The sequence below is a fragment of the Cetorhinus maximus genome, chromosome 4 (genome assembly GCF_964194155.1).
Source record: "Cetorhinus maximus chromosome 4, sCetMax3.hap1.1, whole genome shotgun sequence".
Taxonomy (NCBI): domain Eukaryota; kingdom Metazoa; phylum Chordata; class Chondrichthyes; order Lamniformes; family Cetorhinidae; genus Cetorhinus; species Cetorhinus maximus.
Genome location: NC_135882.1, coordinates 122800711 through 122823533, shown reverse-complemented (window position 1 = coordinate 122823533; position 22823 = coordinate 122800711). Strand labels below are relative to the sequence as shown.

The 22823-nt window shown below is 42.3% G+C and overlaps 1 protein-coding gene across 1 annotated transcript in view; it reads right to left on the bottom strand.

The window, feature by feature from the left end:
- Nucleotides 1–641: 641 nt before the first annotated feature.
- The window catches only part of necab1 (N-terminal EF-hand calcium binding protein 1), a 326564-nt gene continuing 304382 nt past the window's right edge, over nucleotides 642–22823 (bottom strand). The window contains exons 10-13 of the mRNA XM_078541237.1: nucleotides 10013–10125; nucleotides 5595–5672; nucleotides 1970–2061; nucleotides 642–670 (exon numbers count right to left, since the gene is read on the bottom strand). Of these exons, the coding sequence (XP_078397363.1) occupies nucleotides 642–670; nucleotides 1970–2061; nucleotides 5595–5672; nucleotides 10013–10125 (312 nt within the window). The remainder of the gene's footprint in view (nucleotides 671–1969; nucleotides 2062–5594; nucleotides 5673–10012; nucleotides 10126–22823) is intronic.

Here is a 22823-nt window from a genome sequence, read left to right as displayed (position 1 = left end):
GAAACTCCTGCAGCGATGTCTGGAACTGAGATAATTGACATCCAACACCACAACCATTATCCTTTGTGCTAGGTATGACTCCAAACAGGGGAGCATTTTCCCCCTGATTCTCATTGGCTTCGGTTTTGCTTGGGCTCCATGATGCCACACTTGGTCAAATGCTGCCTTGATGTCAAAGGCAGTCACTCTCACCTCACCTCTTAAGTGCAGCTCTTCTGTCATTGTTTGGACTGAGGCTGTAGTGAGGTCAGAAGCTGAGTGGCCCTGGCAGAACCCAAACTGAGTGTCAGTGAGCAATTATCACATTTTCATTAAAAATGCAATCATCTGAAGTTGTGTGGTACAAATAGAATACAAAAGTACTGCATTACAAAATATAAATTAGGGTTACAGAATATATTACACTGATACATCTATGCTGTTCATAAATAATACAGTTGCCTATTAATTAATGATTTATTCACCAGAACACATTACTTCCAGTCATGTATTCATTTATCATGTAAGTCATAGCTAACATTTTTTCAAATGTTTAGATTACATATTATTTTATTGTAGCTTGTAACACAAGTGAAGCTATTTCTAGATGTCTCACACAAAATTTCACACTACACAAATTTTCTGCAATGGGAGACAAATTTTCAGTTATTATTCAGAACCCACCATGATGCTGTGAAAGAAAGAGAAAACAATCGCTGAATGACAGAGGAATTCTCAGATATGTCAAACGTGCATAATGATTCATTTGAAAATGTTTAATGCATATGAGTGCCACATGACCCTACTTATGTATTTACTTCACCTTAGCCACAAATGACTTAAGTACTTCTATTAAATCAAATAATCAAATGGAGTATGGCATGGTATATAATAAATTAATGTGGATTTACTGTAACATTTTGGCAGACTCAGTTGGTCTACCACAATATCATGCCATACAAGTATTTTACTGCTAAAACCAACATCCTGGGTCTGTGCTTACAAATGTTTATAAAAAGTTAAATGGTCCGAGTCAATGTGAGAGCATAGTCGTTTTGTTCGTTAATGGAGCAGAAAGCCAGTGGATTTTGTAAAGTGGGGTGGAAATCAGAGTGAACCCTTTTGCTCTGTTTTTCTGCTTTTGCATCAAGAGCATCTGACCAAGGGAGTGAGAAAGGAAGGTTTCTTTTACTGGCCTCCCTCTATTCTGATGTCACTTTTGTATTGCTACTCAAATATGTGGCCACCTGCATCAGAAAATGCCAAAGGATTCCTTCAAATCTCCAGTCAGACCAGACTATGTGTCCACACACTGAGATGGCAAGTTACCTTTCTGAAATCCCATCAGGTTCACAGGTGAGCATCTCAGTAGTGCCGCTCCATAATCAAAATAATTTTGTGACTAAACAGGTGTTTATGCTATTTCTCTGATTTTCTGCCAATCACCTACCAAAATATATAACGAATGATCATGAGAACCCCCCCAAACCCTGAAATTCCAGACACAGGTGTGAAAAAAATTCTTTGAACTTCCTCCTTGTTCTTCTAATAATAATCTTTAACCAATCAGCAATAACAGTTTTTTACTATTTGTTCTCTAAAACGTGTCATAATTGTGAATACCTTCATTAGATTACCCCTTAAACCTCTTTGTTTCAATAAAAAGCCCATATTTTTGCTAGCATTTCTTGATAACCACAGATTCCTAGTGTTATTTTACTGACTTCTCGCTGTACCAATATCCTTCCTCTAATGGGCTGCCCAGAAATACACAAAATACACTAACTGTGGGCTAACCAATGTCTTGTACAATTTTTTTTCTTCACACCCCACTGTAACAAAATTTACAGTTTGCACACTAAGGTAATGCTTGATTGTTTACAGTGCTAAGGAGAAAAGCTATCAGAAATAATTCCTTACACATGAAATGAAGTAATATCAGTCAAATCAGTAATGAGCTTACAATGAAGTTTTAAGATGTGCTTCTTACCAGGCACGAGCATTGTTGTTATTAGTTCTGGAGTGTCCAAGAAATCCACATTGTTCCTCTGAAAGGTCTTGCTGTAATTAGTCTGGATATGGCTGTGTGGTGATTGACATATCAATCATAATCAATTATCCACACTGCCTGATTACTGCACAAAAATACATTTGACACAGTGTTATGATTCTAGACCATACCCCCAAGTGTTTGGTAAGATTTGGTTAGGGACCAATATGTTTTGTTTAAAGTAGACCAAGTATGAGATTCAAGACAGTTGCTAAGAGATTAAAACCACAAGGTTCCATGGATTTTGAGTGAACAGAAATAAACTTTACTATATACAAGGTCAAAAAGATAAAACAATTTACAATAACTATTTTACATGCTAACATTTAGGGCTAATACGAGGTACCATGTAAATTAGGAGGCAAATTGTGGTCGAACACACCACACTGTACAATAAATAGGAAATGACCAAGACAGATCCCATGGATTTCTCAGCAACCCACCCAGACGTCAGTAAACACTGTGAGTCAACCAATCTCATAAGGGACTTCAAACTTTTCACTTTTGAATATCAAGCCTCTGAATTCCCTCAAAGCTGCTCCAGCTCGAACTGCCTCAATGACTACACACCTCCAAGGATTTCAATCTCGTCCACTAAGACTCCATTCCCCTGGATTTCCGAGTTTGTCACCCAGCCTCAACTGACTGGCGCAATTTCAACTCTTTACTAGCTGGCTAGCTTCACTGGGCACTGCCCCTGGATTTCACCAAACTCCAATCTCCCCAGCTACACCAAGCTATGAACAGCTCCCAGAGCTTCTTCTCTGCCCTAGCCCTTTCCAGTATGGAACTTGTCACCTTTTCAACTCCCCAGGACTTCTCCTGAGCCCTAAATGCATGGAGCCAGCTAACAGTAACACATAACAGCAAAGAATGGGAAAAAGATTAATAAGGAGGGAAAAAATAGGGCATGAGGGGAAGCTAGCTAGAAACATAGTAAGATTTTCTATAGATATTTAAATAAGAAAAGAGTGAGGATTGGTCCTATAAAAGGTGAATCTGGGGAATTAATAATGGAAAGTAAGGAGGTGGCAGATGAATTGAATAGGTATTTTACATCTTTCTTCACTATAGAGGATACAAGTAACATCCCAGAAATAATTATAAATCAGGAAATAGAAGGGAGGGAGGAACTCAGGAAAATTACAATCACCAGGGAAGTGGTATTAAGCGAATCGTTGGAGCTGCTGGCTGACAAATCCCAGGGTCCTGATGGACTTCATCCTAGGGTCTTGAAAGAAGTGGCTAGTGAGATAGTTGATGCATTGGTTTTAATTTTCCAAGATTTGGGGAAGATTCTTTTAGATTATAAAATTGCAAATGTAACTTCTTTATTCAAAAAGGGAGGGAGACAGAAAGCAGGAAACCACAGGCCAGTTATCTTAACATTTGTTATAGGGATCCTTACAGTGTCAACTTCACTTTTTTACTTACTTTATCTCTTTTTGAACATTTTACAATCAGGGTGTCTCAACTGAAACTAAGGTTCAGTCAAAGCTCCACTCCCGAGTTCACTAGTTTAAACTCATGCATACAATTCTAATTATGTTCAGTGCTGGTTCGACTGAGGTACAACCGCCCCCTTCTATTCCAATTAGTGGCAATTAATCCTGAGACAGGCTCAAACATATATATTGGCTGGGAAAGTCATCTGCCAGTATTATTCTGGAGAAAATGTTCTGGAAACTGCATTTACAATAATAGCTTTCATTTATATAGTGTCTTTATTAATATGATCCTTGCTGCACAGGAACATTATCCAACATAATTGGACACCAGGCCAAATAAGATATTGGAATAGATAAACAAAAGGTTAGCCAAAGAGGTAGGTTTTAAGAAGCATTTTAAAAGGAGAGAAAGACAGAGAGGTTTAGGGATAAAATTTCAAAGCTTGTGGCCTAGGCATCTGAAGGTATGGTCGCCAATGGTGGAGTGATTAAAATCCTGAAAGTGCAAGAGATCTCGGAGGGTTATAGGGCTGGAGAAAGTTACACAGATAGGGATGGACAAGATGGCCATGGAGGGATTTCAAAATAAGGATGAGAGTTTTAAAATTGAGACATTGCTGGACTGAAAGCCCATCAAGGTAATTGAGCATAGCTGTGATAATGAAAGAGACTTGGTTAGAATTAGAATATGGGCAGCACGGTTCTTGGATTAGCTCAAGTTTGTGGAGGGTGAAAGATGGAGGCCACTTAGGAAAGCATTGGACTAGCCAAGCCTAGAGATAACAAAGATCCACTCAAGGTTGTTATCCAAGATTAGGGCTTATTGAATTTGGATAATATATTAGCATGAATTGAGGATTGATTAAACATAGAAAACAAATTAGGAACAACTGGGCCTTTTTCAATGTGAAGTGCCACAAGGATCAGTGCTTAGGTCTCAGCTATTTACAATCTATCAATGACCTAGATGAGGGAACCAAGTACAAATGATCCAAGTTTGTTGTCAATATAAAGCTAGTTGGGAAAGTAAAATGTGAGGAGGATGCAAAGAGGCTGCAAAGGATTATAAACTAGTAAAGTGATTGGGAAAGAAGGTGACAAATGAAGTATAATCTGAGGAAATGTGAAATTATCCACTTGACAAAGCAGAATATTTTTTTAAAAGATGAGAAACTAATAAATATTAGTATTCAAAGGACTTTGGGCATCCTTGTACCTGAATCACAGAAAGTTAACATGCAGGTACTGCAAGCAATTAGGTAGGCAAATGGTGCATTAGCCTTAACTAAAAGGGGTTGAAGGAGAAGAGGAAGAAAGTCTTGCTGCAATAATATAGGTCTTTGGAAAGACCACACCTGGAGTATTGTGTACAGTTTCGTTCTCCATACCTTGCCTTTCAGGGAGAGTAATGAAAATTCCTGATTGATTCAGATTGATTCCTGGGATGAGGGACTGTCCTATGAGGAGAGACTGAGGTTTTGTTTTAGAAGAATGAGAAGTGATCTCATTGAACTGTATAAAATTCTTAGAGAGCTTGACAAGGTAGATGTAAAGAGGTTGATTCCCCTGACTGGAGAGTCTAAAACTGGAGGTCAGTCCCAGATTAAGGGGTTGAACACTTAGTACTGAGATAAGGAGAATTTTTTTCACTGATAGATGTAAATCTTTGGAATTCTCTACCCCCAGAGTGCTCAGGTTGCTCAGACAATGAATATATTAAACACTGAGATTGATAAATTACTAAGGAAATCAAGGGATATCGGGATAGTGTGGAAATGGACTTGATGTAAATGTTCAGCTATGATTTTGCTGAATTGTGGAGCATGTTTGAGGGGCCATAAGGCCTGCTCCTACTAATATTTATTAACCTTATGTTTTCATTGGCATCATCAACATACACAGCCTTTTAATTATCATTCACCTTTATATCTGTAAAAATGTACAAGATTTATTGATTTGTAGAAAAATATAGTAAGTGGCTTGGATCTATGTTGCTTATTTGCTCTAACTATGTAACAGTGCAGCTGAGGCCACTCTATTGTTTATTTTTTGCTATTCCACCAAGTTTGATTATTCATCTTGTGCCATCTGCCAAACCAAACTGTCAAACTACTTACTTTTTCCAGAGATTAGTGTTTTCCCAGAATTCATAAAGTGTAAAACGGGATTCAGATGAAAGTTTCTGCACAGAAACGCTATTTAAAAGAAACAATGATTCACAATAAATAAAATCATGGATATATAAAATTGTAATTAATGAGCAATATAAATCTACTATTGATGCATAAGTCATGTTAACATTGATATTAAGCAGTTAAATACAACATCTAAATATGAATGTTAATAAAATTATGGTTTACTGGTAACTTTGTTGTATATTTTAAACAAGCTTTAATAGTTGTGGCTCACACTTTTACCTTTAAGTTAGAAGGTTGTGGGTTCAAGCCTCCACTCCAGAGACTTGAACAAAAAGACTCAAACCGTGCAGTACTGAGGGAGTGCTGCATTGTTGGAGATGCTGGCCAGGATTTGTGCCAAGTCGGAAGCCATTTAAAAATAGCAGGTGTGTCCCAATTCCAGGATTCCAGACCTCATTTCTGGACTGTGCAATTTTCAGGAGTGCCTTTTAAGGGTACGGGGTGGTTTGGTTCAGAAGCCCATACTGTACACTCCCGTCCTGGCTGGCTTCATTGCAGAGATAGGCACGTTCTACTCCTCCACAATTTTCATGGAGTTGGGCCAAGTTTTTAAAGAGTCATAGTTCACGGTACCCCAGAGGTATTGTGAATGTGGTCCGCATGAGGGGAGCATTTAAAAGGTGAGTTCAAAAGGTCCTCCTCATGCCCACCTATGCCAAGTTATGCCCCACCCTCATGACTCCTCATGCCCTCTATGCCAAACCATGGCCCCATCCACCCTCCTTGGCCTTGTCATTTCCCCCTCCATGCCAAGCTATGCCCATCTACCCACTTCTATTGCCCCTCATCCCGAACTATAATACTTCCATGCCCATTGACCCTTATACACAGTATAGAACCAATGAATTCTAGAGTGACAATAGGATATGTAAAAAAAAACCTTTAAAAAAGCTACTCATTCATCTCCATTATGTTAAAAAAAGTCCTTTTAGTACAGGGCAATAGAAGTGTCAATCATCCAGACCCTTTAAAGTATCAATAACAGAAACTGCAGGCACTTGAAACCTCCTAACTCTGTGTAAATAAACATTGTGAAATTGACAGCAGAGATCAAAGAGCCAGAGCTCTCAATTAAGCAATGCTTTCTCTGGGGCCCAGGTGATTAATCAGAGTAATGAATGTCTAGGCTATCAGCCAAGAATACATAATGAGGCTTGGCTTAACAATGAGCATGGGAACATCATTGCTTGGCATAGGGATCATGAGGAACCATGGGGGTGGTGGGTGGTGGCTGGAGGGGGAGGGGCATGGGGAGGGAGGGGCATGGGGAGTGTTTCGGGGTAAGGGATGAGAACTAGAGGGCTTTTCTGCTTTTATTTTGACTGGGATAAAGTCCCAGGCAGACCTTTTAAACAGCCTGCCTCTGTACATGACAGCCCCTGCGACTGCCTCCGATGTCTTTCCTGGGTCAACTGGCCTGACTGCAGCACGCCCCTGCCAGCCTACAATAAAAATCTCGCCTTTGCGGGCACTTTCTCCCAAGGTGGGCAGGCTGAGCCAGAAGTTTTCCTGGCACCCACACCTGTCTCAGTGATGAAAATCCAGGCTGCTGTCTTTTGGATGAGATATTAAACCAACGCCTGGTCAATTATCTTGGGTGGATATAAAATATCCCATGCCATTATTTCAAAGAAGAGCAGGGGGGTTATCCTTAGTGTCCTGGTCAATGTCTATCCCTGAAACAACATCACTTAAAGAATTAACTGATTATCTGGTCATTATCACATCACTGGGCTGAATTTTGCCGTCAGCGAGCAGGGGGAACCCCCGACGTTATCCCGCCCCATTTAAATCTTCAGGAAGGCGGGGGCACAGCCAAATCAGCTGTGGGCCTGCCAACCTGTCAATGGCCAATTGAGGCCATTGACAGGATCATTAAAACAATTAAAGGACCTGCCCGTCCAACCTTAAAGTTGGCAGGCAAGCCAGGAGCCCCGGCGGGAACTAGATAAAACATGAAACCTCATCCACCAGCGGGTTTCGTTTCGGGATTTAAAAAGTTTAATAAAGTTTTAGTGAAATTTATGAACATGTCCCATCTCATGTGACAATGTCACATGAGGGGGACATGTTAAGGATTTTTTTTCTATGTTTAATGTTTTCACAACTGTCAGCGATTTCCCTGAGGCAGCACTTTGCCTCAGGGAGATGTGAGCTCTTTCGTGCACATGCGTGAAAGAGCACACTCTCGCATTTGGGGAATCCCCTCCCCCCCACCGCCTGTACAGGAAGCGCATAGCGCTTCCCGCTGGACGTCACGCTGGGCGGTCCTTAATTGGTCCGCCCACTTAAAATGGCGATGGGGCCCGCTTCTCCAGCGGGGATCGGCTCCCTGCCCGCCGGAGATTGGGTCCGGCCCGCCCGCCCAGTAGGCAGAAAATTCTGCTCACTGTGTGTGGGCGGCTACTGTTTGCAAATTGGCTGCTATGTTTCCTATTATACTACTGTGACTACAATTCAAAAGTATTTCAGCTACAGTTAAACACTTCAGAAGATCCTGAGCTGTGTGGAGCTCACAAGGGTCCAGCAGGTGAAATCACAGTGGGAAGTACGGTGCTTGTTTAGTGAAACTGAAAGACAGGAAAACCTTCAAACATTGAAATCAAGTAGCTACAGTCCTGTCTGGGTGAGAGGCTGGTGCTAACAGCACTTCTTGAGAGCCTTCATCGTATGACAGGTGATTTCCAACTTCTGTCTTGAACTTTACTTACTTCGATCTGTATTTCCCAGCTGTCAGCTTTCACTGCAGCATGGGAACAGCTTAAGAAGCTCTATCTTGGGCCTCTGATGAGGAACAGGAGCAGCAGTAACACCAACAGCAGCAGGAGCAACACCAACAGTAAAACCAATAGCCCTTTCCTCAGCCATATGCTGATTCACAAGACAGAAGGGACGGACACAGAGATCCAACGCGAAGGAGGTGAGACACCCAGTACGGTCTTCAGGCAAAGGATTAACTCTATTGATATGTATGAGCACGAGTGCCTCAGGAAGCTCAGGCTTTCACGGCAGGGCATTGCTAATATCTGCAACCTCCTGGAACAAAACCTGCTTTCCAGTGGACCAGAGGGGCACATTTTGCTGGTTGTCATGAAGGTGGCTCTTACGAGAGACACCCCCACTCCTGCCATTCACCTCAATTCTCTGCCTCTCCATGGAGTTCTCCACTCTCATGTGCAAGGAAGTCAAAGAGTTGTAAATGTGAGAAATGGATTGTGTGGAAATGAGGGAAGGCAGCATGTGGGGCTTGTCACTCACCATTCATGCCCTCCTGTGATCCTTGAACCTCTTGGGACATTGTATCCAGGTTTGAGGGACAACATACCTGCTGCTTATTTCCTTAACCATTTCCATCAATGCCTGCTTGCTTTGAGAGGTTGGCCTCTTCTTCCCATCTTTGGGAAGCATCACCTCACTTCAGTCCCTCAGCTCCTGCAGCAGGACTTTAAGGTAAGAGTCAGAGACCCAGGGTCAGCCTTCCTATTCCTTTCCATTCCTGTGTTTGCTGAAGCCACAGGAATCCGTGTTTATTTGAGTCGTTCTAACCCATGCTGGGGCCCATTTTGCCTAGAAATCCTTCTTTTGCAGGATTTGATGCATCACCCTGCCTGCCCTTTCTGATAAGCTGGGAAATTCGGAAGCAGGATGCGAATACCATGACTAAGTTAAAGAGCCATGCAAAGCTCACGTCAGTGACAAATGGGTTCCTGACCCACTACTAATCCCCTACCCCCCAACACATTGTGTGCAAGTCTATTTTGGAGTGAAATGTTCTGGAGCATTTGGTGGCACTTTCATGCTTTTGCATTGCTAGAGTGGGCAGAAAAGCTTCAGAGGCTGACTCCAAGCATGTCAATGGAGCTGCAGCTGAATGGTCTCAGCTGCGGAAGAATGCTCACTTTTGACAATCTTTTCCAAGTGCAAGGCAGCTTCCTGTATGCCCCACTTCTCCCACCTTCCAGCTCTGTGCCTCAGGGAGATTTTTCAGCGCACACCCGTGCGCATGCACGAAGTTCGCGCTTGCCCTCCTTCCCCGCCCCGCCCCCCAACACAGGCAGCATTGAGCTCTGACACTCGCGTTTCACGCTGGGCAGGCCTTAATTGGTCCGCCAGCATGAAATCGCAGTCTGCGGCCAATCACCCCCACCCGCCCCCACCGAGCCCGTTCAACAAGGGAAAAATCCTCCCCCAAGTTTCTTATTGCCTCTTTACTCCCTCTACTGCTGTTTGAAATGGCTGTGTAAATGGAGTATTTTTAAGAGCTGCAAAGGATACAAAGGATAATAGACTTTATTACAGTATTGCAAAGATGATTTTCACAAAGATTTCATACGTACTGCAAACACCCTGTTTGTGCAGTTGCAGATATCACGTACTGTCTCAAAGCTAGACGAAATTCCTCTAGTTCCTCTTCAAGTATGGACATGTGCCGCTGAACAATAAGAATATGCTGTGGAAAAAAAAATTGCACATGAAGAAATATTGCTTATAATAAACATCTTAAAAGCGTTATTGTAGATTGTAAATCTAATCAGTGCTTGGCTATTGAGATTGATATTATTCAGCCTTTGTTGTAGTGTGACTACTTATCTATGCTTTTTCTCAGAAGTGCTTTAGTTATACAAAGGTTGTCTATATAATTAAGCTTAACTCTTATCACAAAGTTGTTGGTTAGGTTTGGCTTTGGCAAGCTGAGAATATTTAGCTCTGGGGCATGAGGTAGAATATTTCTTGGAGATGAAAATTTCATCTCAAAAAGGAAATAATCTGATATAGACTATTTCTCTTTGCTTGAATCATTTTCCTGCTGTGGTTTATGGTATACGGTAATAATTGTCATTGGCAAGGAGTAAAAATCTAACCATCATTGGTATACGATATATTACACATTCCTTCTAGTTGAAACAAACCTTTGGAAGGAGAAATTCACAGCTAGCTTTTGAATATTGGGAGAATACATCTTGTCACTCCTTTCACACCAAAGATCCAGCTGATATCATTTTCATGTGGGCCTGTAAATGGATGAGCAGCTTGCCTACCTGAAACTGGCATAAGGCTGTGTAAATATGCACATTTATTTATTTTTTATTCATTCACGGGATGTGGGCTTTACTGGCTGGGCCAGCATTTATTCCCATCCATAGTTGCCCTTGAGAAGGTGGTGGTGAGCTGCCTTCTTGAACCGCTGCAGTCCATGTGGTGTAGGTATACCCACAGTGCTCTTAGGAAGGGAGTTCCATGATTTTGACCCAGTGACAGTGAAGGAACAGCGATATATTTCCAAGTCAGTATGGTGAATGACTAGGAGGGGAACTTCCAGGTGGTGATGTTCCTATCTATCAGCTGCCCTTGTCCTAGATGGTAATGGTTGTGAGTTTGGAAAGTGCAATCCCTGCAGTGCATCTTGTTGATGGTACACACTGCTGCCACTGTGCGACAGTGGTGGAGGGAATGAATGTTTGTGGTGCCAATCAAGTGGGCTGTTTTGTCCTGGATGGTGTCCAGCTTCTTGAGTGTTGTGGGAGCTGCACTCGTCCAGGCAAGCAGGGGGTATTCCATCACATTCGTGACTTAAGCCTTGTAGATGGTGGACAGGCTTTGGGGAGTCAGGAGGTGAGTTACTCGTCGCATGATTCCTAGCCTCTGACCTGCTGTTGTAGTCACAGTATTTATATGGCTAGTCCAGTTCAGTGTCTGGTCAATGGTAACCCTCAGGATGTTGATAGAGAGGGTTTTAGTGGTGGTAATGCCATTGAACATCAAGGGGCAATGGTTGGATTCTCACTTGTTGGAGATGGTCATTACCTGCCACTTGTGTGGCGCAAATGTTACTTGCCACTTGTCAGCCCAAGCCTGGATATTGTTCAGGTCTTGCTGCATTTGGACATGGACTGCTTCAGTATCTGAGGAGTCATGAATGGTGCTGAACATTGTGCAATTATCAGCGAACATCCCCACTTCTGACCTTATGATGGAAGGAAGGTCATTGATGAAGCAACTAAAGATGGTTGGGCCAAGGACACTATCCTGAGGAACTCCTGCAGTGATGTCCTGGAGCAGAGATGACTGACCTCCAACAACCACAACCATCTTCCTTTCTGCTAGGTATGATTCCAACCAGTGGAGAGTTTTCCCCCTGATTCCCATTGACTCCAGTTTTGCTAAGGCTCCATGATGCCACATTCTGTCAAATGCTGCCTTCATGTCAAGGGCAGTCAGTCTCACCACGTCCCAAGAGTTCAGCTCTTTTGTCCATGTTTGAACCAAGGCTGTAAAGAGGTCAGGAGCCGAGTAGTCCTGGCGGAACCCAAACTGAAAGTCAGTGAGCAAGATATTGTTAAGTAAATGCTGCTTGATAGCACTGTTGATGACCTCTTCCGTTACTTTACTGATGATGGAGAGTAGACTGGTGGGGCGGTAATTGGCCTGGTTAGATTTGTCCTGCTTTTTGTACAGGACATACCTGGGCAATTTTCCACAGAGCCAGGTAGATGCCAGTGTTGTAGCTGTACTGGAACAGCTTGGCTAGGGGCATGGCAAGTTCTCAAACACAAGTCTTCAGTACTATTGCAGGAAATTTGTCAGGGCCCATAGCCTTTGCAGTATCCAATGCCTCCAGTTGTTTATTGATATCACGTGAATCGAATTGGCTGAAGACTGGCATCTGTGAAGCTGGGGACCTCTGGAGGAGGCCGAGATGGATCATTCACTTGGCACTTCTGGCTGAAGATGGTAGCAAATGCTTCATCCTTATCTTTTGCACTGATATGCTGGGCTCCTCCATCATTGAGGATAGCAATATTTGTGGAGCCTCCTCCTCCAGTGAGTTGTTTAATTGTCCACCACTATTCACAACTGGATGTGGCAGGACTGCAGAGCTTAGATCTGATCTGTTGGTTGTGGGATCACTTAGCCCTGTCTATCACTTGCTGCTTATGCTGTTTGGCACGCAAGTAGTCCTGTGTTATAGCTTCACCAGGTTGACACCTAATATTTAGATATGCCTGGTACTGCTCCTGGCATGCCTTCCTGCTCTCTCTTCATTGAACCAGGGTTGATCCCCTAGCCTCACCTCCATCCCCCACCTCCACCCCCCCACCAGGATGGTCTGAGGCTCTCCGCTTCTTCCTTGATCAGGGTCCCGAACAATCCCCATCCACTGCCACTCTCCTCCGTCTGGCTGAACTTTTTCTCTCACTGAACAATTTCTCCTTAAACTTATCTCACTTCCTCCAAATAAAAGGTGTGGCTATGGGTACCTGTGTGGTTAAACCTGTCTCTTTATGGGGTATGTAGAACATTGCGCAACACCTCCGATCTGTCCGCAAGCATGACCCAGACCTTCTGGTTGTTTGCCATTTCAACACACCATCCTGCTCTCATGCCCACATGTCTGTCCTTTGCCTGCTGCAATGTTCCAGTGAAGCCCAATGCAAACTGGAGGAACAGCACTTCATCTTCTGATTAGGCACTTTACAGCCTTCCGGACTTAACATTGAGTTCAACAACTTCAGACCATGAACTCTCTCCTCCGTAATCGCCCCTTTTTTATCCATTTTTTTTCAAAATATTAATTTTTATTTTTTACCCACTTATTTTTATTTTTATTTATTTTCATTGCTTTATCCCCACCTTTTATCCCATTTTCGATCTTTTTTTCCCACCACCGTCCCCTCCCCCAGCCCCAGCCCCACTAGGGCCACCTGTCACTTGTTCATGTTGTTCTTATCAGAGTGCTTACCCTTGTCCGGCTATTATCACATTCTGATTTCCAACCTTAATGCCACCATCAGCCAATACCACCACCATTAACACCCCTTTGTCCTTTTGTTCTTGACATCTCTCCTTTGCCTCCATCTATCGCTGGCCTTCTATCCAGCTTCACCTGCTCCATCCCCCTTAAACAGTATAAATGTAATCACTTTTGTATTCCTCTTTAGCTCTGAAGAAGAGTCATATGTACTTGAAATGTTAACTCTGTTTATCTCGCCACAGATGCTGTTAGACCTGCTGAGTTTTTCCAGAATTTTCTGTTTTTATTTTATATTTGATCCCCTGGCTTGATGGAAATCGTAGAGTGAGGGGTATGCTGGACCATGAGGTTACAGATTGTGTTCGAGTACAATTCTGCTGCTGCTGATGGCCCACAGTGCCTCATAGATGCCTATTCTTGAGTTGCTAGATCTGTTCGAAATCTATCCAATTTAGCATGGCGGTGGTGCCACACAACTCGATGGAGGGTATCCTCAATGTGAAGACGGGACTTAATCTCCACAATGACTGTGTGGTGGTCACTCCTACCAATACTGTTATGGACAGATGCATCTGCAGCAGGCAGGTTGGTGAGGATGAGGTCAAGTATGTTTTTCCCTCTTATTGGTTCCCTCACGCAGACCCAGTGTAGCAGCTATGTCATTTAGGATTCGGCCAGCTCGGTCAGTAGTGGCGCTACCCAGCCACACTTGGTGACGGACATTGAAGTTCCCCACCCAGAGTGCATTCTGCACCCTTGCCACCCTCAGTGCTTCCTCCAAGTGATGTTCAACATGGTGGAGCACTGATTCATCAGCTGAGTGGGGGGAGATGTGTGGTAATCAGCAGGAGGTTTCCTTGCCCATGTTTGACCTGATGCCATGAGACGTCATGGGGTCCGGAGTCAATGCTGAGGACTCCCAGGGCAAATCCCTCTCAACTGTATACCACTGTGCCGCTGCCTCTGCTGGGTCTGTCCTGTTGGTGGAACAGGACATACCCAGGGATGGTGATGGTGGAGTCTGGGACATTATCTATAAGGTATGATTCCATGAGGATGACTATGCCAGGCTGTTGCTTGACTAGTCTGTGAGACAGCTCTCCCAATTTTGGCACTAGTCCCCAAATGTTAGTAAGGAGGACTTTGCATGGTTGACAGGGCTCTGATTACCGTTGTCGTTTCCAGTGCCTAGGTCGATGCTGGGTGGTTTGTCCGGTTTCATTCCTTTTTTATAACTTTGCAGCGGTTTGTTATAACTGAGTGGCTTGCTAGGCCATTTCAAAGGGCATTTAAAGTCAACCACATTGCTGTGGGTCTGGAGTCACATGTAGGCCAGACCAGGTAAGGACGACAAATTTCCTTCCCTAAAGGGAATTAGTGAACCAGATGGGTTTTTACAACAATCAACAATGGTTTCATGGTCATCATTAGACTTTTAATTCCAGATTTTTATTGAATTCAAATAACACCATCTGCCCTAGTGGGGTTCGAACCCGGGTTCCCAGAGCATTACCCTGGGTCTCTGGATTACTAGTCCAGCAACCTATGACAGGTGCAGGACCATGATTTCAAAATTCAAGTATAAATGGGCAGAGCATACACTGTGCACACTCCAGAGAAACATACTAAAGAAAAGTAAGCTTCCGTGATTCTTCCCCCCACCTGCAGTCAGCGATGTGCTCACAAATTGCTGACCATATGGGGTTCAAGTCTCATGCCTGCATGAATGGGTGGGTGGAATGATTGCATCACTGATTTCATGCCTGTTTTAGGTGAAAGTTGAATTTTTATCCCAACTACAAGATATAATATAACAAAAAAATCCACAAATATTAACTAATGAAAAGCATTTATCACACTTTATTGCCAGTCATTGAATATTCTTTAGATATTTGTTGTGTACCCCATCTTATTTTTTCTAAATTTAGCATATCTCACTGTAGGTCATGGCATATTTATATGTTTATGTTAGGAGTGTATCAGCAGTACCTTGCTCATTTCAACAACAGCTTTTAAAAAGGGCCATCTCAAGTTCTTTAAGCACCTCATGCAAGATGACAACATTTATTTAGTGCTTTGAACATAGAAAAACATCCCTTCGCAAATTCATGAATAAAAGTGGATGTTTTCAAAAACAATAAGATTAGGAGTAGTAAGCAGAAACATGGTTAAAGAGTTAGATTTGAGTTTCAAAGAGGACCTTAAAGGAGGAGAGGTGGAAAAATGGTGATGTTTAGGAAGTGAAATCCAGGTTGTGGTGATATCCAGGTATCCATCAGTAGTGGGGTGAAGAAAGGAGCGTGACAGACAAGAGGGTGAAGTCAGAGAAATAGAGTATTTAGGGAGAAAGTTGTAGGGTTTGAGAATAGATGGTGGGGTTGGAGGGAGGGGTCTGGGGGCAGCCAAATCCATGAGGAGATTTAAACACGGGATGCAAATTTTAAATTTGTTGCATTGGGGGACTGGTGTCAACGAAAGTCATGCCTATTGACAGGAGTGCCAATTGAACTGAATTATCGAGCTGTCACATCTAACTGAGAGAATGGGATGCTATTCTAGAAAGCCCAAGAAAAGCACAATAGAAAAATTCTAAAATTTACATTTAGAATGATTCATTCTGGTACATTTTCAAGAATGTTAATGGAAAACTATAATCCCGCACTCTTTCACACACTACCATTCTCCTCATGTCCTCAAGGGTGAATTTTAATCCTGCCCATAAACTGGGTGGATGCGTTCACTGTACCATACCTTTCCTTAGCCCTTGTCTTTGAGTTTCTCAAATAATGTCATGATCCACTGCTGCAGTGCCTAATAGTGTTCCCTGGCTTCCATTTGTACAGCCTTCATTGCAATTCAGGTGATCCACTATGAATAGTCATAAAATGGATTAATCTCGCTGCTGCTAGGATAATAGGCATTCTTAAGCAGTGTTTGCTTTCTCTGGCCATTGGCTAGCTGCTTTTTCATGGAGTGGAATATCTTTCTGTTCGTGAATGAAGCGGCAATGCAGATTGAGGTGCATTTGGCCACATGACTGCTATCAATAATGTCCTGCACTCTGGGGAATCGTATCACATGGAGGACTTTTCATGATGCTAACTTTTCTAAAAAAGAAATTGATGAAATCACTGACCATGGCCAGTTGCACATTGGTGATTTTTGTGATGTAAGAAAGTACTGAAAACTGAGATATGACAGAAGTCTCCCACAGTTATTTAGAGTGAGCTTGCTACATAAAAAGTACAATGCAGTTGTTATTTTCACAGTCACTGACACTGTTGCTTTTGTCCTGGAAAGGATTCCAAGGTTTGACTGCATTGTTCTGTGACAGCCTCCTTTGGAAATTATAGTTTCCACACGTAGGCATCTTCAGATGCGTGCTGGCATGCTAGCCTGGCTTTGTAGACATGGATGGCCATATAAGGATGGATTCTAATTGAGTGCCAAAGATGCAAATGCATCACTCTGTCATACCTTTTCAGAGCCTCAAACCCTCTATTACTTCTTCTGAAACCTTCAAATAAGAGGGATGATAATAAGAGACAACATAGAGTGGCTGGTAACTTGAGGCCTAGAATGTGCCTGATAGCCTCAGCAAAGCCCAGTCAGTACTGAGAGCTTGTACACAATCTGTGTGCCAGGCTTGTAGGAGACATGAAAATTATTTGAAATGGTAGCTCCTCATGATGTAACTGGAGCATCGAAGCAGTACTCCATTCAAGCAACTATTTCCACTGGGAACTGAGGGAAGGGCCAGTAAATCAAAAAATAATTTATTTCCTAAGGTGGCCCTTACCTTTTCCAAAAGCCCCACAGGTTAACTCCTGCATTTCATCCTGAAAACGGCAATGTATTTTGCTGCAATCATGCCACTGCCATTGTCTTCTCCCTTCCCCACCTGAAATTCTGAACATATCCCCTCATTCCCACTTTATCCTTTTACTCCCAATGTGTCATATCCCAGTACAACAATCCCAGTGTTACTGAAGCAAGCAGCACCTCATATCATCCAATCTCTTTCACACAAACTGTCTCAAGCAACAGCTTAATCTGCTTCAAAGGAATTAGGCAGTAACCTTGAGGATACAACAAAAGATGAGTCATTATAAGTGTGTGAAGAGGTGAAAATGCTATGAAACTGTGAGTGTCTGCTTTCTGGAAAGCCAGTTTCTGCAATTCCTTGCCTGCAAAGTTTAGGAATTTAGAATCCTAGATCTGCTTATCAAGAACATTGCCGTCTGAGCACAATTGTCTACTGGTATCATATCAGTTCTAATCCAACACGTTTAGTAAAGTGAATGAAATAAGGCTGCAATCCATCACTGCAATCCACCATATAATTATGCCAACTCTAAGGGCATGGAAGAAATTATGGAAAGGGATAATGGTAATGATAACCAAGAGTAAAAGTTATAAATTGGGGAAAGAACATTTTTACTAAACTGAGATTGTAATTTGGCAAAAGTGAACTGGAAACAACTATTTATGGAAAATTCAGTGTCAGAGCAGTGAGTGACATTCAAGGAAGAGATAAGGAGGGTCCCGAACAATTATGTTCCTACAAAGAAAAAGAGTGATTCCCAAATCTAGACCCCCTTGGACGTCAAAGAGCATACAGAGTAGGATAAGGCAAAAAAATGTTATGTCAGATGTCAAGAGCCCTATACTGCAGAAGGCCTAGAGGAGTATAGAAAGTGCAGGGATGAAATTAAAAGGAAATTAGGAAAGCAAAGAGAGGATAGGAAAAAGAGTTGACAAGTAAAATCCAGGAAAATCCAAATATATTTTATAAATACATAAAGAGCAAGAGAACAACAAAGGAAAGCCAGTTAGAGACCAAAAAAGGTAACTTGTGTGTGAACGTGTACGAGGTGGGCATGATTCTTAATGAATATGTTGGTTTTCATAAATGAGTGGAGCAAAGCCGACACTGCAGTCAATGACGAGGTGTGTAAAATATTGGATGAGATAAACATAGTGAAAAAGAAAATATTAAGATGTTTAACAAACTTGAAAGTAGATAAATTACCAGGCCTAGGTGAACTGTATCCTAGGTTACTAAGTGCAGTAAGGGAGGAAATAGCAGAAGCTCTGATCTTCAATATTGAATCCTGTCTGGTATTAGGTGTAGTTTCAATGGACTGGAGGACAGTTCAAGTTGTACCATTGTGTAAAAAGGGAGGAAAAGATAGCCTGAGTAATCTCCGGGCAGTCAGCCTAATCTTGGTAGTGGGCAAATTATTGGAAAAAATCCTGATAGACGGTATTAATAATCATTTAGAAAGGCAGGAATTAATTAAAGACAGCATGGATTTGTTCAGAGAAGGTTGAGTCTGACAAACTTGATTGATTTTTTTTTGAGTGGATAACAAGGAGATTGGATGAGGGTTGAACATAAGAACATTAGAAATCAGAGCAGGAGTAGGCCATACGGCCTCTGTAGCCTGCTGCGTCATTCAATAACTCAGTGGCGGATCTGATTGTGGCCTTAAGCCCACTTTCCTTCCTGCCTGCCAAAATCCTTGACTTACTTGTAGATTAAAAATCTGTCTAACTCAGTCTTGAATATATTGAATAACCCAGCCTCCACTGCTCTCTGGGGTAGACAATTCCAAAGGAGAAATTTTTCCTCACCCTAGTCTTAAATGGGAGACTCCTTATTTTGAAACTGTGTCCAGTAGTTCTAGATTACTCCACGAGGGCAGACATCCTCTCAGTAGGTACTCTGTCAAAGAAACATAGGAGCAGGAGTAGGCCATTCAGCCCATTGAGCCTGCTCGGCCAATTAAATCATGACTGATCACCTATCTCAATGCCGCTTTCCTGTGGTATCCCCATATACCTTGATGATGTTAGTATGCAGAAATCTATCAATTTCTATCTTGAACACACTGAATGATTGAGCTTCCACAGCCCTCTGGGGTAGAGAATTCCAAAAATTCACCACCATCTGAGTGAAGAAATTCCCCCTTATCTCAGTTTTAAATGGCCTGCCCCTTATTCTGAGACTGTATCCCCTAGTTCTAGACTCACCAGCCAGGGAAAACATCCTATCTACATCTACCCTGTCATGGCCTATAAGTTAGGGCTCAAACACTCCTTTCAAGTGAAGCAGCATTTCACTTGCATTTTCCCTAACTTAGTCTACTGCATTCGTTGCTCCCAATGCGGTCTCCTCTACATTGGAGAGACCAAACGTAAACTGGGTGACCGCTTTGCAGAACGCCTGCGGTCTGTCCGCAAGAAAGACCCAAACCTCCCTGTCGCTTGCCATTTTAACACTCCACCCTGCTCTCTTGCCCACATGTCTGTCCTTGGCTTGCTGCATTGTTCCAGTGAAGCCCAACGCAAACTGGAGGAACAGCACCTCATCTTCTGACTAGGCACTTTACAGCCTTCCGGACTGAATATTGCATTCAACAACTTTAGATCTTGAACTCCCTCCTCCATCCCCACCCCCTTTCCGTTTCCTCCCCCTCCCTTTTGTTTTTTCCAATAATTTATATAGATTTTTCTTTTCCCACCTATTTCCATTATTTCTAAATCTATACCTTTAATGCCCTGTCAGTCTTTCCACCCCCCCCACCCTTCCCCACTAGAGCTGTACCATGAGTGTCCTGCCATCCATTCTTAATTAGCACATTCGATTAGATAATATCACCACCTTCAACACCTCTTTGTTCCTTTGTCTGTGACATCTTTTGATTATCTGCTCCTATCACTGCTTGCTTGTCCCTACAACCCCCACTCCCCAATTTCTCTCCCCCACCCCCCCACCTTAAACCAGCTTATATTTCACCCCTCTCTTAATATTACTCAGTTCTGTTGAAGGGTCATGAGGACTTGAAATGTCAACTCTTTTCTTCTCCGCCGCCGATGCTGCCAGACCTGGTGAGTTTTTCCAAGTAATTCTGTTTTTGTTCTACATGATAAGCATGCTGTCCATAGATTTTAATTTTAATTTTATTTCATCACGGAAACCTCATCCCACCCTTGATTGAGGTTTCATGAAAAATGTAAAGGCTGCCAGGTTGATTTGTCCATCTGCCAACTGTAAGAACAAAGAACAAAGAAAAGTACAGCACAGGAACAGGCCCTTCGGCCCTCCAAGCCTGTGCCAATCATATTGCCCGTCAACTAAAACATTTTGCACTTCCGGGGTCCGTATCCCTCTATTCCCATCCTATTCATGTATTTGTCAAGCTGCCTCTTAAACACCACTATTGTACCAGCTTCCACCACCTCCTCTGGCAGCGAATTCCAGACACTCACCACCCTCTGCGTAAAAAACTTGCCCTGCACATCACCTTTATAGTTTTCTCCTCTCACCTTAAATCTATGTCCCCTAGTAATTGACTCTTTCACCCTGGGAAAAAGTTTGGACACTAAGATTGGACAGGCAATGTAAAATTAAAGACAATTTGCACCGTGGCAGGGGGATGGGAACCTGAGCAGGGAGACAGAGATGGGGAAGTAAGGATAGAAACAAAAGTCAGAAAAGTAAGAAGCAAAAGTGGAAGGCAGAAGAAACAAGGACAAAAAACAAATGTGATCATAGTGCAAAATACAGCTAAGATGAATAGCAAGGTTAAAAAGAGAAGTCTAAAGGCATTGTATCTTAATGCGCGGAGCATTAGCAAAAAGGTAGATGAATTAACAACACAAATAGATATAAACGGTTATGATATAGTTGCAATTACAGACACATGGCTGCAGGGTGACCAAAGATGGGAACTGAACATTCAGGGGTATTCAAAATTTAGGAAGGACAGACAAATAGGGAAAGGAGGTGGGTTAGCACTGTTAGTAAAGGAGGAAATCATGCAATAATGAGGAAGGATATTGGATCATAAAAACATTATGCAGAATCCGTTTGGGTGGAGATAAGAAACACCTACGGGCAGAAAACATTGGTGGGGGTTGTCTATAGGCCCCCAAAAAATAACGGAGGTGTAAGGGAAGGCATTAAACAGGAAATTAGAGACACATGCAATAAGGGAATACTGTAATCATGGGTGACTTTAATCTACATAAAGATTGGATCAATCAAACTAGCAATAATACTGTGGAGGAGGATTTCCTGGCATCTGTACATGATGGTTTTTTTGACCAATACATTGAGGAACTAAGTAGAGAGCAGGCTATCCTAGACTGGGGATTGTGCAATAAGAAAGGATTAATTAACAATCTTGTTGTGGGGGGACTATGAAATGATAGAATTGTTCATTAAGATGGAGAGTGAAAAAGTTGAATCTGAAACTAGGGTCCTGAATCTAAATAAAGGGAACTACATGGGTATGAGGCATGAGTTGGCAATGATGGATTGGGGAACCTTACTAAAAGGGTTGTTGATGGATAGGCAATGGCTAATATTTAAGGAACATATGTATGAATTACAACAGTTATTCATTCCTGTCTGGTGCAACCATGGATTATAAAAGAAATTGGGGATAATATTAGAATCAAAGAGGAGACATATGAAATTGCCAGAAAAAGCAGTGAGCCTGAGGATTGGGAACAGTTTAGAATTCAACAAAAGTGGATAAAAAGATTGATCAAGAAGGGGAAAATGGAGTATGAGAGTAAACTTGAACATAAAAACTGACTTTAAAAGCTTCTATAAATAGGTGAAGAGAAAAAGATTAGCAAAGACAAATGTAGGTCCCTTACAATCAGAAACGGGGGAAATTATAATGGGGAACAAAGAAATGGCAGAAGAATTGAACACATATTTTGGTTCTGTCTTCACAAAAGAGGACACAAATAATTTCCCAGAAATGTTAAGGAACCAAGGGTCGAGTGAGAGGGAGGAATTGAAAATCAGTTTTTGTAAAAAAAATAGTGCTAGAGAAATTAATGGGGTTAAAGGCTGAAAGTTCCCCAGGGCCTGATAATCTACATCCCAGAGCACTAAAGGAAGTGGCGCTGGTAATACTGGATCCATTGGTGGTCATCTTCCAAAATTCTATAGTCTCTGGAGCAGTTCCTACAGATTGGAAGGTGACAAATGTAACCCCACTATTTAAAAAAGGAGGGAGAGAAAAAAACAAGAATTACAGACCTGTTAGCCTAGCATCAGTAGCGGGGAAAATGCTAGATTCTATTATAAAAGATTTGGTAACAGAACACCTGGAAAGCATTAACAGGATTGGACAAAGCCAGCATGGGTTTATGAAAGGGAAATCATGCTTAACTAATCTACTGGAGTTTTTTGAGAATGCAACTAGTAGAATAGATAAGGGAAAACCAGTGGATGTGGTGTATTTAGATTTCAAGAAGGCTTTTGATAAGGTCCCATATAAGAGGCTAGTGGACAAAATTAAAGCACGTGGGATTGGGGTAATTTACTGGCATGGATTGAGAATTGGTTGGTAGACCGGAAACAGAGAGTG